The sequence below is a fragment of the Vulpes lagopus genome, chromosome 8 (assembly GCF_018345385.1).
Source record: "Vulpes lagopus strain Blue_001 chromosome 8, ASM1834538v1, whole genome shotgun sequence".
In the NCBI taxonomy this organism is placed as follows: Eukaryota; Metazoa; Chordata; class Mammalia; order Carnivora; family Canidae; genus Vulpes; species Vulpes lagopus.
In genome coordinates this window covers 58,727,771-58,742,172 of record NC_054831.1, presented here as the reverse complement: position 1 = coordinate 58,742,172, position 14,402 = coordinate 58,727,771, and the positions used below count along the sequence as shown (strand labels likewise).

At 46.0% G+C, this 14,402-nt stretch overlaps 2 protein-coding genes and 1 long non-coding RNA gene across 19 annotated transcripts in view; 2 read left to right on the top strand and 1 right to left on the bottom strand.

Annotated features, from left to right (window-relative positions):
* The window catches only part of CREM (cAMP responsive element modulator), a 71,481-nt gene extending 66,126 nt beyond the window's left edge, over positions 1 to 5,355 (bottom strand). For 3 of the 17 annotated variants that reach the window (XM_041765704.1, XM_041765706.1, XM_041765707.1), the window contains exon 1: positions 4,952 to 5,351. The gene's annotated coding sequence lies outside the window, so the exon portion shown is untranslated. Of the gene's footprint in view, positions 1 to 4,951 lie in introns of all 17 variants that reach the window. The other 14 variants (XM_041765720.1, XM_041765703.1, XM_041765705.1 and 11 more) reach the window with 10 other exon arrangements.
* On the top strand, positions 4,007 to 5,263 carry LOC121497732 (basic proline-rich protein-like). The gene is made up of 2 exons (XM_041767468.1): positions 4,007 to 4,214; positions 4,746 to 5,263. Exons 1-2 carry the CDS (start codon positions 4,007 to 4,009, stop codon positions 5,261 to 5,263), a joined length of 726 nt encoding a protein of 241 aa, XP_041623402.1.
* A 63-nt stretch (positions 5,356 to 5,418) lies between the features above and the next one.
* LOC121496886 lies at positions 5,419 to 13,945 on the top strand. Its single transcript, XR_005989367.1, has 3 exons — positions 5,419 to 5,825; positions 11,466 to 11,558; positions 13,692 to 13,945. It is a non-coding gene; the product is annotated as an uncharacterized LOC121496886 (long non-coding RNA).
* The last annotated feature ends 457 nt before the right edge of the window (positions 13,946 to 14,402 follow it).

The following is a 14,402-nucleotide window of genomic DNA, read 5'->3' as shown; positions in this document are numbered from 1 at the left end:
AGTCAATGAATAGCAAAACTGGTTGGTAAGAAGGAAATGAAAAATAAGATTCAAATAATCATAGCCTATCTCCACCTCTCCAAATACTATCCTCTCCACCACCACCACTTCATGGAAGGAAACAAAATTTAAAATCTTCTGTAGGAATTATTTGCTCGATTGGAGTCATTGCAGGGTTTTCTTGTTCAGTATCGTTATTTCATTACTGCATTTTATACATCTCAAAACACATCTACACAAAGTACAATAAGTGACTACTAACTAGTAAAGCTGGGAAAGAGTAGATAAGACACTTTTATTAGCTAAAGTTTGGATAAATGAATTTCAACGTTATTATACTTAGCTAGATTGGTCCTATTTTGTGTATATGAATAAAACTGCTACATTTCTAAGTCCAGAAACATGCTTCAATAGGTTAATTTTAACACCTCCATCAATTTTTTAAAAAGTGAAAGCATCTCAACTGTCCATATACAGTATCATGGGTCTTTATGCATGATTGTTTCCCCAATACCTGAACTAGCTTTTATCATATCAATGCTAGAATATAAATTCCACTTTAAAACATTACTTAGCAAAAAAAAAAAAAAAAAAAAAAATCACTTTTGTGCTACCAATGAAAAAAATTGAGGCTATTTGAAATTATAAACAAAACTGTAGTTAGGGTCTAATTTTAAGTCTGCTGTGTTTACAAAAAAAAAAAAAGCTTCAAGAAGATAACTTTGAAAATACTGGTTTTGTGGGACACCTGGGTAGCTCAGCGGTTGAGCGTCTGCCTTCGGCCCAGGGCGTGATCCTGGAGTCTCCTGCACGGAGCCTGCTCCTCTCCCTCTGTGTGTCTCATGAAGAAAGAAAGAAAGGAAAGAAAAAAGAAAGAAAGAGAGAGAGAGAGAGAGAAAGAAAAGAAAGAAAAGAAAGAAAAGAAAAGAAAAGAAAAAAGAAAAGAAAGAAAAGAAAAGAAAGAAGGAAGGAAGGAAGGAAAGAAAGAAAGAAAGAAAGAAAGAAAGAAAGAAAGAAAGAAAGAAAACAAACAAACACTGGTTTTGGGAAATTCTCAAATTATCAGAATCACACAGCTCCGTTGTTAGAATTTCACATGATTTTGATATGTAATGGACCTGGCTGTATCACTGTTTGGAAAATACACCTGAAGATGCTTCCCACTTTGGGAGAATTGGGATACTTCAAAAGAGCTGCGAGTAAAGTTTTCTAGGAGGCAAGTATCCTCTCTTCTAAGCAAAATTCCCATTTAACTTCCTAGCTTATGTTTTTCCTCAACAGTTTCCTCTGACACTCCTGGGTAGGCCAATCAAAAGATGTTCAAAAAACATAAAAAAACCTAGATACTGTATTTTTAAACTTTGCTGTAATGTAATTATACCAGTAAGACTCAAGTTGTCTTTATGAGTAGTATTAAGATACAATTTCACTAGGATCATCCTTAAGTTTTCCTTTCCATTCTCCCTTATTCTCTACTGGATATTCTAAAGCATCAGAAAAGGAAAGCTCATGAGTGAAAGGATTTACTCTGACAAATTGTGATCTTTATTATACTGTTCTCGGGGATCCCTGGGTGGCGCAGCGGTTTGGCGCCTGCCTTTGGCCCAGGGCGCGATCCTGGAGACCCGGGATTGAATCCCACATCGGGCTCCCGGTGCATGGAGCCTGCTTCTCCCTCTGCCTGTGTCTCTCTGCCTCTCTCTCTCTCTCTCTGTGACTATCATAAATAAATAAAAATTAAAAAAAAATGTTTATTATACTGTTCTCATGGTAAAAGATTTTAAACGCCCTAAGTATTCTTTAAAAGGAAATTAACGAAATGATTTAAATAATTTATTTCTACCTATGTGCAATGGATAAGAAACATTTTCCCTGAAATTTTTATTTTTATAATCTATTTGTATGGATAACATTGAAATTCCATTAATGTATGATAATCCTCAAAGTTGACTTTTATATATGGTATGCATTAGTTCAGTAAAGACATTCGAAGACATTTCAGGCTTATTTCCTTAATGACCAATGTTGACCGCATGTCAAAATGTCAGCGATTCAGCTGTGAAGTGTTTGCATTGTTCAGTTTTACTTTTAAAAGTCTATCTAAATGGAACAGGACATTTGAGTGCTTTCCAATGGACTACTACATCAACAATAAACCTGGCTCAATTTTCTGGCCCAATATTAACTTGCAGAGAATACCAAATTAGGGAAAACAGATCAGAAATACATGTATTGTACTGGTCAAGTTTCAGTCAGGATTCCTTATGTGTGTTAACCTGAAACTCTTCCCTACTTTTCATATAAGTGCCTTAATCCTAAGAGAGATTTCATATTTTAATCATGCAATGACTTTCCTCAGTAGAAAACTGAAGTGATCAGGATCCCTTGGTGGCTCAGTGGTTTAGCGCCTGCCTTCCGCCGAGGGCATGATCCTGGAGTCCTGGGATCAAGTCCCACATCAGGCTCCCTGCATGGAGCCTGCTTCTCCCTCTCCCTCTGTCTCTGCCTCTCTCTCTCTCTGTGTGTGTGTGTCTCTCATGAATGAAAAAATAAAATCTTAAAAAAAAAAAAAGGAAAGAAAGAAAAGAAAACTGAAGTGATCTATAGAGTTTGGAGTTTCTTGAATTCATCAGTAGAAGCAAATTTCATTAGCCTTCCAACAAAGCAAACACAAAGACTGAAGAGCTCCTCCATGTTTATACATTCAATAAAAATTTATCCATATACTCTTATAAAATATGTAAACAAAACATCAGTGTAATCACAACTTCACACTCATCAGAGTGATTCCAGGTTGACCAGAGAGTCACTGGGAAAGTGCCTGCTTACCCTGATCTACTTAGAGATTCACACCAAACATGTTTGCACCATTACCAACACTTAATGTGACAATGCTTTAAGTGTTCACTCATTCAGGATCAAACCCATTTAAATATCTTTCTAAAGTTGTATCTGGATCAGGAAGCAGTTCTTTAAACATTTTTTTTTATACTTAGCTTTTATGGGCCAAAATATTGTTTGCAATTTAACTTCCTTGGAAGAAAAAAGCTCAAAGATTTAAAAACTATGAGGGCAAAGTAGCTTGCTATTCAAAAACAGGATCAAGACTAGGAGAAAAATGTGGTACCCAAAGGGAAAAATCAAGAGAATATGAGTCATGCATGCAGTATGGTACAATTTTCATCCCAGACCTCTATGGCCGGGCATCTAGGTGTATATTATTTAATGGGAAGTGGCTGCATTCTCATCGGCCCGCCAAATCAGGCTTGGAAGGAAGAAATTTTAAGAAGTGAGGTAGATAAGAGGTACTGTTAAGAGAGGCTCTCTCAAGTTTTAGTCAGAGCTGCTGAAACTGACGGTGAGCTGACTGCTGCCCACCTGAGCAGTGCAGGAAGTGTCTCGGTGACCTTGCAGTCAGGGCTCCAGTCTAGGGGCAGCGGACCCAGGGCTGTGCTGACCATGTGCCACCCCCCCCGCAGCGGGCTCCGGTCTAGGGGCAGCGGACCCAGGGCTGTGCTGACCATGTGCCCCCCGCCCCCCGCAGCGGGCTCCGGTCTAGGGGCAGCGGACCCAGGGCTGTGCTGACCATGTGCCCCCCCCCCCCCGCAGCGGGCTCCGGTCTAGGGGCAGCGGACCCAGGGCTGTGCTGACCATGTGCCCCCCCCCCCCGCAGCGGGCTCCGGTCTAGGGGCAGCGGACCCAGGGCTGTGCTGACCATGTGCCCCCCCCCCCCCGCCGCAGCGGGCTCCGGTCTAGGGGCAGCGGACCCAGGGCTGTGCTGACCATGTGCCCCCCCCCCCCCGCAGCGGGCTCCGGTCTAGGGGCAGCGGACCCAGGGCTGTGCTGACCATGTGCCCCCCGCCCCCCGCAGCGGGCTCCGGTCTAGGGGCAGCGGACCCAGGGCTGTGCTGACCATGTGCCCCCCCCCCCGCCGTCACGGACCTGCTCCCTGCCCGCAGCTCTAACAAGCCCTCCCCCACAGTGTCCGGAGACTAAAGGCGCCCGCATGCCGGGCCCCAACCAGGGTTTGGGGAAGGAACGGCGGCCTGGACGGAGGCTGTCCCCGGGCCCCGAGCGCACAGAACTGCCACGGGCACCGCGGGCCGCCGGCGGTAGAGACCCACGTCCTCAGTGCGCGGGCCCGGCTCTCCTCACTGGGAGGACCCGCCCGCCCGGCAGGACGACTTCCCCCAACACTGTCCCCCTCGGGCCCGGTTAGGGCGAGGGCCGAGGGGACGGACGAGCGCCTCCCGGAGGGCCAGCGGGGGCTCAGAAAGCGGTCCGCGGGCGGGGATGGGAGGCGGAGGGGAACACCGGGCGGGGACGGAGGGGGACGCAGGGGGAGGAGGGGGCGGAGGGGGCGGAGGGGGAGGAGGGGGGCGGAGGGGGTGGAGGGGGGCGGAGGGGGAGGAGGGGGGTTGAGGGGGGCGGAGGGGGAGGAGGGGGACGCACGGGGAGGAGGGGACGCAGGGGGAGGAGGGGACGCAGGGGGAGGAGGGGGAGGAGGGGGGCGGAGGGAGAGGAGGGGGGCGGAGGGGGAGGAGGGGGGTGGAGGGGGACGGAGGGGGTGGAGGGGGACGGAGGGGGTGGAGGGGGACGGAGGGGGAGGAGGGGCGGAGGGGGACGGAGGGGGAGGAGGGAGAGGAGGGGACGCAGGGGGAGGAGGGGGCGGAGGGGGGAGGAGGGGGCGGAGGGGGGCGCAGGGGGGCGCAGGGGGGCGCAGGGGGGCGCAGGGGGAGGCTCAGCGGCCGCGCCGCCGTCCGGAGGCGCCGGGTGTCAGGCTGCCCGGGCCCTCCCCGCGGCCGCCCTCTCCGCGCCCCCGGCCGCCCCTCGCCCCGCCCCGCCCCAGCCCCCGCCTCGCGCCAGCCCCCGCCTCGCCCCGCTCCCTGCCCCCGCCTCCTGCGCCGTCGGCCGCTCCGCGGTGCCGGGTCCCGGCGGGCGCGCCACTTACCCGCCGCGATGGGGTTTACGTAGCGGCCGTCGTCACTGCTTACGGACGGGAGGAGGTGGGGACGGCGCCCCCGGAGGCCCCGCGTCGCCCCCACGTCAGCTCTGGGGCGGTAGCCACAGCCTCCCCGCCGACCCGGGACCAAAAGTAGCGCAGCAGCCGACCGAACCGCGTCCTCGCGTCCCGCCCTCCCCTCCCCCCTCCCCCACTCGGCGACCGCCTCCCCGGGGACTCCCGGCGGAAGAAAACCCAGACTCGAACCCTGCCCCCTGCCGGCCGCCAGCGGGAGTGCAGCGCCGACAATCCAACAATTAGATGGAACGGGGGAGGGGAGGAGGGAAAGGAGGGGCCGGGGGGCGGGGCCTGAGTGGTCGGGAGGAGGGGCCTCGGGTGGCGAGGAGGGCCGGGGGCGGGGCCGGGGGCGGGGCCTCGGGTGGCGAGGAGGGCCGGGCAGGGGGCGGGGCGGGGCCCCGGGTGGCGAGGAGGGCCGGGCAGGGGGCGGGGCCCCGGGTGGCGAGGAGGGCCGGGGGCGGGGCCCCGGGTGGCGAGGAGGGCCGGGCAGGGGGCGGGGCCTCGGGTGGCGAGGAGGAGGACCCGGTCCTGGAAGCCGGAAGCTGCCTTCTCGTGCACGGTTAACGGCGGTCGTTGGTGCTTCTCTGCCGGGGTTGCTCGTTCTCTAGGCTGCGGCCAGCGCGCCCTTTGCCCCAACCGAAGCTGAAGTGCCCGAGCGGACCCGGGAGCGTCCCCAGCCCCACGCTCCTGCGGCGCCTGCCGTCGCGGGGACACTGTGGACGTGGCCCCCGGGAGCTGGCTGTCCTCGTTCCCAGCCTGCTGCCGCCTCCCCGGCGACGGTGCGTCGGGGTGTGCAGAAACAGCGGTAGGCCCCCCTGCCCCCTGCCCCCCTGCCCCGCTGCCCCCTCCCCCCCTGCCCCCTGCCCCGCTGCCCCCTGCCCCCCTGCCCGCCTGCCCCCTGCCCCCTGCCCCCCTGCCCCCTCCCCCCTCCCCCCTGCCCGCCTGCCCCCCTCCCCCCTGCCCCCCTGCCCGCCTGCCCCGCTGCCCCCCTGCCCCGCTGCCCCCCTGCCCCGCTGCCCCGCTACCCCCTGCCCCGCTGCCCCCTGCCCCCCTGCCCCGCCCCCCCCCCCGCCCCCCTTGCCCCCTGCCCCCCGGGAGATGCGACACAGGAAAGGAAGGCTCTGGGTGGCTAGCAAACTCCGTGCCTCTGAAGTAGGAGCGGTTGGTTCCCATCCAGGGGAAGGCGAGGGCCCTCCAGTTAGCGGAGCGTTCCTGCCCCTCCCTCTGGACCCCTTCTGCGTGCCCAGAACTTCCCCAACTGCAAGGCTGAGGAAGCCCTCCCAAAGGGAGCCTCGGTAGCCTAAAGATAAGCCGCTCTACATTCAGAAAACACGAATTCAAGCAGGGATTACCGCCTAACTTTATAGTACTCAGGGGTGTGAGATGCAGGAAACCAATGTCAAGGACACCACTTGATAAGTCGCTAAGAAAAAATAAAAACATGTCAACGTAGTGCAGGTAGAGAAGGGAAGCTTTGTGAAATATTAGAATCTGTAGAGTGGGAGAAAATCCTGAACTCTGCAGCCCCGGATTTTGGCCAGCCTGAACTGCTTCCAGCAGTACTGCATAGGGAGCAGATAGAACACAAATCTAAGTTCACTTCCCCCTTTTGAGTAAGAATTCGGAAGTTCCTCCTTGCGTTATCATAGACAATGTCCATCTCGACCACTTAGGAATACCAATTTCTTAATAAGGAACATTAGCAAGTTAACAGAATTGAATTTAAAAAACAACCAAGTCCTTTTGTGTGTGTGTAGTTAAGGCAGGCACAGAATATTTTTAGGTAAGTAATACAGCTCATTTTAGCCCAGGGGAAAAGGGGTCACTAGAAGGGAAGGGAATAAAAAGGGGTTATCAAACACTCAAATCTTACTATTCATCGTGGTCAAGGTTGACCAGTGCAGGATGAATAGGTTTTTAGCCACAAGTGATTGAAATTGTGATCATTCACCTTCCCCAAAACATTGCTTTCCACCTGGTTGTTTGCTGCTAAATTTAACAAAGTATACATTCTTCATATAGATAGAATCTATTAGATATAGGACTTAAGATGTAAGTGGTAAATAAACATACACTAAAATGTAAATGTCAACTCTTTCTTGAGAGTACCTGGAGTCTGAAGAGAAAGGGCATGACAGAGCAGCAGGATCTTGTAGTCCCATACACCACAAGTCCAATACACATCTCACTGGGCTAAAATCAAGGGATTGTTGGCTCCAGCGAAAAGTCCATTTCCTTGCATTTTTCGTCTTCTAGAGGCCATCCACATTCCTTGATTGATTCCTTTTCCTCCATCTTCAAAGCCAGCAACAGCTGGTGGAGTCTTTTGCTGCCATCGTTATGATTTTGTCTCTCACCTCCCTCTTTTACTTACTAAAACCTTGTTTTAATATTGGGCCTACCCTAATAATCCAGGATGATCTTCCCATATCAAAATTAGCTGATGAGCAAACTTGATTCTATCTGTAACAATTTCCTTTTGCCACATAACCTGTTCACAAGTTACGGGATTAGGATGGAGACATCTCTGGGGAGTGAGCTATTCTGCCTACCCATAGTGAAGGATTCTAACATAAGCTTGAGCTCTTAGAAAAATCACCTGCCTCTAGGAAGTATCCCTTGCAAATATTTCAAATGTTTGACTAGAAATGCCAATAACTGATTTATCACTTTCTCATTACCTATGATATAGAAAATCTTTAAATTTTTAATTTTTAAATCAGGGGTAAAGAAGAACAGATTAGGAAGGTACAAGTTTTTAAATGGGAAGAATAATATACCTACTTCTTAGCATTGTTGTAAAGATTAAGTAACTACCATAAAGTATGTGCTCAATAAAAAAACTAGCCAAAATGGGTGATGGGTATTAAGGAGGACACTTGTGATGAGCACTGTTACACATAAGTGATAAATCACTAAATTTTACACCTGAAACCAATTTTACCATATATGTTAACTAACTACAATTTTAAATAACTTGAAGTGGAGCAGGGTGGTGGGGAGGAATATTTTTATGTTGGTCCAGTGTCTAGGTTTTTGGGCTCCTCACTTAGGCAATATTGCTCTGTAGGAGGGGGACAGCTAGAACATCTACTTTCCTGAGAAAATACAGGCTGTGGGTCACACCCATATATTCTCCCTTCACCTCAAAATATCTTAAATCATCCCTTCCATTATGGGTCAGGAGGAACACCTCCCTCCTTTGCTTTCTAAATCCAGTTATAAAATAGGTGTCATTTCTTTCCCATACCAGATCTAAGTCAATTATCTGTTGTCTTGTACCTTTATTCTCTTCCTCTAGGCTCCATCTCCTCTCCCTGCAAATGTATCCTATCTGCCTCTACTTGAAAAGTGTTGACTGCTTCTCCTACCAGAAAAGCTACAGGGTTGCCAGCTCTAGGGTGCCCATTCACATTACACTTTTCTCCATATGCCTGTTGCATCTCTTGCCATCATCTCACTATCAGACTACTCAGGAATAGAGAAGGCACTTACTATATTCACTTCCTCACCACCTACTACTCATTTCTAACTTCCTGGCTGTCTGATATTTGCCCTCTTTCCCCTCCCCCAACACCCCCCCCCCCAAGACCTCTTTCTGATTACAGAATCTGAAACTTTTTTTTTTTCACTCTTCATGCTGCTTGACCTACCTTAGTGTCTCCTCTCTGAGTTTCCATGACATTTGACTCTCCTGGTTTCACTCATCTTTGCTTCCCTAACGTGGATAGTTCTGAGTTTTCTGCCCTTGATCATCTTCTACATTGTCCTCCTTAGTTACCATTCTCACTTCTGTTGAAAAGAAAGAAACTTGCCTCCAATATAGGTCATCCTAAGTATTTCTATTTGGTTCGTTTTCCTAATACATGGCTCTTGTGATGTGATTTCTCTTATTAAAAATCTTGATTGAAAAAAAAATCTTGAATGATTGAGGGAGTGGGACTTATGGGGTCAAAGGTGGAAAGGAGATTGAATTCCCTTTGGTGGCCTCTTGAAGAGTCTACTACACGTACATACTACATATTCTAAAAACATAAAATTTTAGTTAACACAAAAACTTAGATCTAATTGGCTAAGTCCAAATATCCTAGTTTTGCATAAAACCTTTCATGATGTGGGCCCAACTTAAGTTTACAGCCCTATTCCATGTTAGTCTCTTGTGTTTTGTATCACACTGGTTCTCAAAGCATCCTGCACATCAGAGTCACATGAAGAGCTTGAAAAGATGTACCCAGGCCATCGGCCCTACCTGTTGACTTACTGAGAATCCTCAAAGAAAGGGCCTATAAATCTACCTCTTTTAAGATCTCCAGTGAGTTGCAAGATTATTACTTGGCAGCACTTCAGCCAAAACTTACTACTTACTGTTATATATAATTACCTTACATTTTCCGATCTTTTTTGCCTTAATTCACCCCATTTTCTCACCAGTTCTCTATATCTGCCTATCAAAATCTTCTCCATCCTATCAGATCCAGCTTACATACTATCTTCTTTACTCTCACTTAGCCCAAAGTAAGCACTGAATAGATATTAGCTGTAATTAATATTTTATATGACTTGGGCAAGTTCCTTCATTGACTTGTGCAGAATCAAAGCTCTAGAAAGAGTCTTAAAAACCTAAGTTGACCCACTTTGTTTTATAAGTTAGAAAGTGGAGGGATGCCTGGGTGGCCCAGTTGGTTAAGCATCTGACTCTTGATTTTGGCTCAGGTCATGATCTCAGGGTGGTGAGATCGAGCCCCACATCAGGCTCCATTTGCATTGAAGAGTCAGCTTGAGGATTCTCTCTCTCCTTCTCCCTCTATCCCTCTCTCCCCTGCACTTGGTGGACACCCATCTCTGTGCATTCTCTCTGCGTCTCTCTCAAAAAGATAAAATCTTCTTTTTTTTAAAGTGGAGACTAGTTAGAAAACTTGCTTTGGCTAATAAGTAGTAATATCAGGACTAGGATCGAGGCTTTGTGATTTTTAATCCTGTACTACATCTATTACACCACAAGTTCTCAGAATTTTGCATTGTTTAAATGACTACTACTTTATCAGTTTACCATAGATGAGAGAAAATGGATTCAGTTGAAAGTAGTTTACACAGGCCCTTTCTATTCAAGATTTAGGATTTGGGATTTTAACAACTGTAGTTTTCCCGATTTAAATATTTCAGAAAAGTAAAACAAGTCATTGTAACATATACTTGATTTATGATGTCTCCAATTTGCTGTTTGGGAAGAAATATTTCATTCTACTAGAAAGTGAATAGTCCTAGCTTCCAACATGAGAAATACCTTTTGCATGTGGGTATATGTCCTTTTTTTTTTTTTTAATTTTGTAAACTTAAACCTCCAAATCTAATGGCTATGAACTCAGAAGAATATTTAAAATATTTATTTATACAAACAGGCCACTGAATTCTTTAAAATGAGGAGATTGTTTGGAGTCTTTAAACTTTTATGTGTAATTTTTTAAATCATAAAAATATAATGAAAACCTACTTTCAAATGTTTCCTACATGTTTTTATTCACAACAAATTCAGTTGCCTACCAAGATTTATTCTTTTCACATAGGATCACATTGTAGCTATTGTCAGAACCAGTAAGGCCTGAAAAGCTAAGACGCTTGGCTAAATTAACTGACCACTGTTCATCCTTGGAAATTGCAGGATTTGATAGAATTAATATAGCAATTTGGTTCTGTTATTCGAATATGTTTTTTAAGATTATATTTATTGAATAAATGAGAGACAGAGAGAGGCTGAGACACAGGCAGAGGGAGAAGCAGGCTCCATGCAGGGAGCCCAATGTGGGACTTGATCCCAGAACTACAGGATCACAACCTGAGCTGAAGGCAGACGCTCAACCACTGAGCCACCCAGGCGTCCCCAAATATTTTTTGATAAAATTATGATAGTAGTTAGTGTTTCTTTTATTTTTATATTTTTAAGTATATAAATAAGATGTCAGAGGAACACCAGCATGTCAAAGACATGAATGAGCATTCAGAGCATATGAACTGCTAAGTACCTTATTAATTAAATTATTAAAAAGAAATTTGGAACTAGTCCTGGAAATAAATCCAATGACTATTATTTAAGACTCTTTAAAAGAATTGAGCAGGGGATCCCTGGGTGGCTCAGCAGTTTGGTACCTGCCTTTGGCCCAGGGCGCGATCCTGGTGTCCCGGGATCGAGTCCCACGTCAGGCTCCCGGCATGGAGCCTACTTCTCCCTCCTCCTGTGTCTCTGCCTCTTTCTCTCTATGTCTATCATACATAAATAAATAAATCTTTAAAAAATAAAAAATAAAAGAATTGAGCAAAATAAATAATAAATAAATAAATAATAAATAGAATTGAGCCCCAATGTATGAGAGGATTAGAAGGTTACTGGATTGAAATACAACAGCTTATCCCATGACCAAGAGGCTGATTTTAACAAATGTTTGGTCAGGACAAAATTCTGAAGATGAATTTCCACTACATTGAAATGGCAGCTATCAAAACTCAGGTGTGCACGTGGTTGTCTGAAGAAGGAGAAATCAGGGTAAGTCTAACTAAAAACAGATATTAAGAGATAGTATATCTTTATCACTGGATAAAAAGCACCAGATTAGATTGATTCAGATGGTAAAATGGGCAAATGACCTAGCCAAGGGCAGCCCCCATGGCTCAGTGGTTTAGCGTTCCCTTCAGCCCAGAGTGTGATCCTGGGGACCCAGGATCAAGTCCCATGTCAGGATCCCTGCATGGAGCCTGTTTCTCCCTCTGCCTGTGTCTCTGCCTCTCTCTCTCTCTCTCTGTGTCTCATGAATAAATAAAAATCTTAAAAAAAAAAAAAAAAAAACTTTAAGAAGACATGACATTATGGGGAATGTGTTAAGTAGCTTCCAAAACAGTTGAATGCTCACCACAGGCTTCTAAATACCTGTTTGCTTGCTTTTGTTTGACTTATCTAGTTCAGTGCCATGTGTTAGAAATGTTTAATAACTGTTTCCTAGTAAGATGAGAACTAAGATGCTGTTGTTAAATGAGTCGTATGAAAAAATGCCCTTGAAATGAAGGATTAGCCAGTGTGTCTCTGTAAAACATGACAGGAATGATATCAATATTGTCTGTGTATTAAATGCCTCATTTTTAAGGATGCTTCATCAATAACAAATACTCCAACTAGAATTTACCAAATTCTTAGTCTTCATAAATTGAAAACCACTTATTTTGTAGGTTATAGTGCCATCATGTGGATGTCTTTTCGTAAAATGAAATGTAACATTTTAGTAATGGAGACTATTTTTATGATTGGGAAACCCAGTCACCCACACACAGGCATGACAACTTATAATTTAGTGCTGATTTCTAAGACTGGCTGTATATAGATTCACTTGGGATTTCTGAATCTATGTTGTTAGCATGTAGAATTTGGAAACATTTTTTAGATGATCAAAAGACTTTCTGAATATAATAGCTTGAATATTCATGCTGTTTCTACAGATGGTCAGAGTTTTCTTTTTAACATGTCTATTATAAAGGATACAGATGAACAGCCAGATGAAAAGATACTAGGTCTAGAAGAATCCCAAGCACAGGAGCTTCTGTCCTTTGGAGTTGGGGTGTGCCACCATCCTGGCACATGGATGTGTTCTCAACCTGGAAGCTCTCAGAATCCCATAGTTTATAGAGATTTTATAGAGGCTGCATCATGTAGGCAATCTCCAGCCTCCAGAGGATTGGGGGGTGGGGGGTGGGGGGAGGTTAAAGTTCCAAGCTTCTTTTTTTAAAAAAATTTTAAAATGTGTTTATTTGAAAGAGAGAGAGCACAAGTGGGGGACCCACAGAAATATAGAGTTGGAAGGAACTTTAGAATTCTTCTGCATTTAAGTTTTATTTAGTAGTGTAACTCCTTTTTAAGATAAAAACTGAACTAACAGTGGTGCCTGGGTGGCTCAGTCATTTGGGCATCTGCCTTTGGCTCAGATCATGATCTCGGGGTCCTGAGATTGAGCCCCACATCAGGCTCCCTGCTCAGCACAGAGTCTGCTTCTCCCTCTTCCTCTCCTCCCTGCTCATGTGTGCTCCCCTCTTTCAACTCACCCTGTCTCTCAAATAAACAAAATCTTAAAAAAAAAAAAAACTAATAAAAACAAGTACTCTGAAGCTGAGACTGAACCCTAAAGTCCTCCAAGAAGAAGGATGTGGTTGGGAATGTCCTTTGGATTTCTCAGTTAGAATATTGTTTAATAAACATTGGATGTTACTTTGTGTAGGCACTGTATATAGGCAATAAAAATGTGAGGGAGAGTCTGTCCAGTGTTAAAGAAAACAAGAGTGTACAGGAACTATAGAAAATAGCAACTTTTAAGAGGTGAACAGAAAGGAAAAGAACCAGCAAAGACATTTGGAAGTGTGTCCTGTGAGACAGGAGCAGACCACAATGAGTATAGTATGGATTGGCTGACCTGCGCCTGAGCTCCTTTTCTCCTCTACTCTCCCACCAGTAACAGTGATTGAAGAAGAAGGGCTTTCAGGTACCCTGAAGGTAGATGATGTCTGAAGTGGAGAAAATGGTGAATGCTTGAGGCTTGAGTCAGATAACTACCCTAGAAGCACCATATCCCTCGTCCTAACCTCATCTGGAGGAGCACAAACTAATATCTAGGTTTGTCTTCCTTTCCCTTACTAGCCAAGGCAGCTGATGATCCCAAGGAGTAAATATAAGCACAAGCTTCTGAAACATCTGAGGAGCAATATAACTACTAAAGAAAAACAATCATAGAAACTTCTTGTAACAGAGCAAATCAAACTAATGGATCAAGAGGAAAAGAATTTAAAATAAGTTTCAGGGCAGCCCCGGTGGCCCAGCGGTATAGCGCCACCTTCAGCCTGGGGTGTGATCCTGGGGGCCTGGGATCGAGTCCCACGTCGGGCTCCCTGCATGGAGCCTGCTTCTCCCTCTGCCTGTGTCTCTGCCCCTCTCTCTCTCTCTCTCTCTCTCTCTCTCTCTCTGTGTGTGTGTGTGGGGGGTGTCTCATGAATATATAAATAAAATCTTTAAGAAAAAGAAACATATGAGACTTTGTACTGTTTTGCTTTAACAGTTATCATTTAGAGAAATTAAAATAAAATAAATTTTATCTGCATTTCTCCAACATTCTTCATTTCTTTGTGTAAATCCAAGTTTCAATACAATATTATTTATCCTCTTGAAGAACTTCCTTTAACATTTCTTGTGGAATAGGTCTGATGGCAATGAGTTCTCTGTTTTTGTTTGTCTAAAGAAGACTTTATTTCTCCTTCACTTTTGAAAGATATTGTTGCTGGGTATAGATTTCTAGGTTGACTGATTTTTCCTCAGCATTTAAGGTATTACTCCATTGTCTTCTGGCTTGCCTGG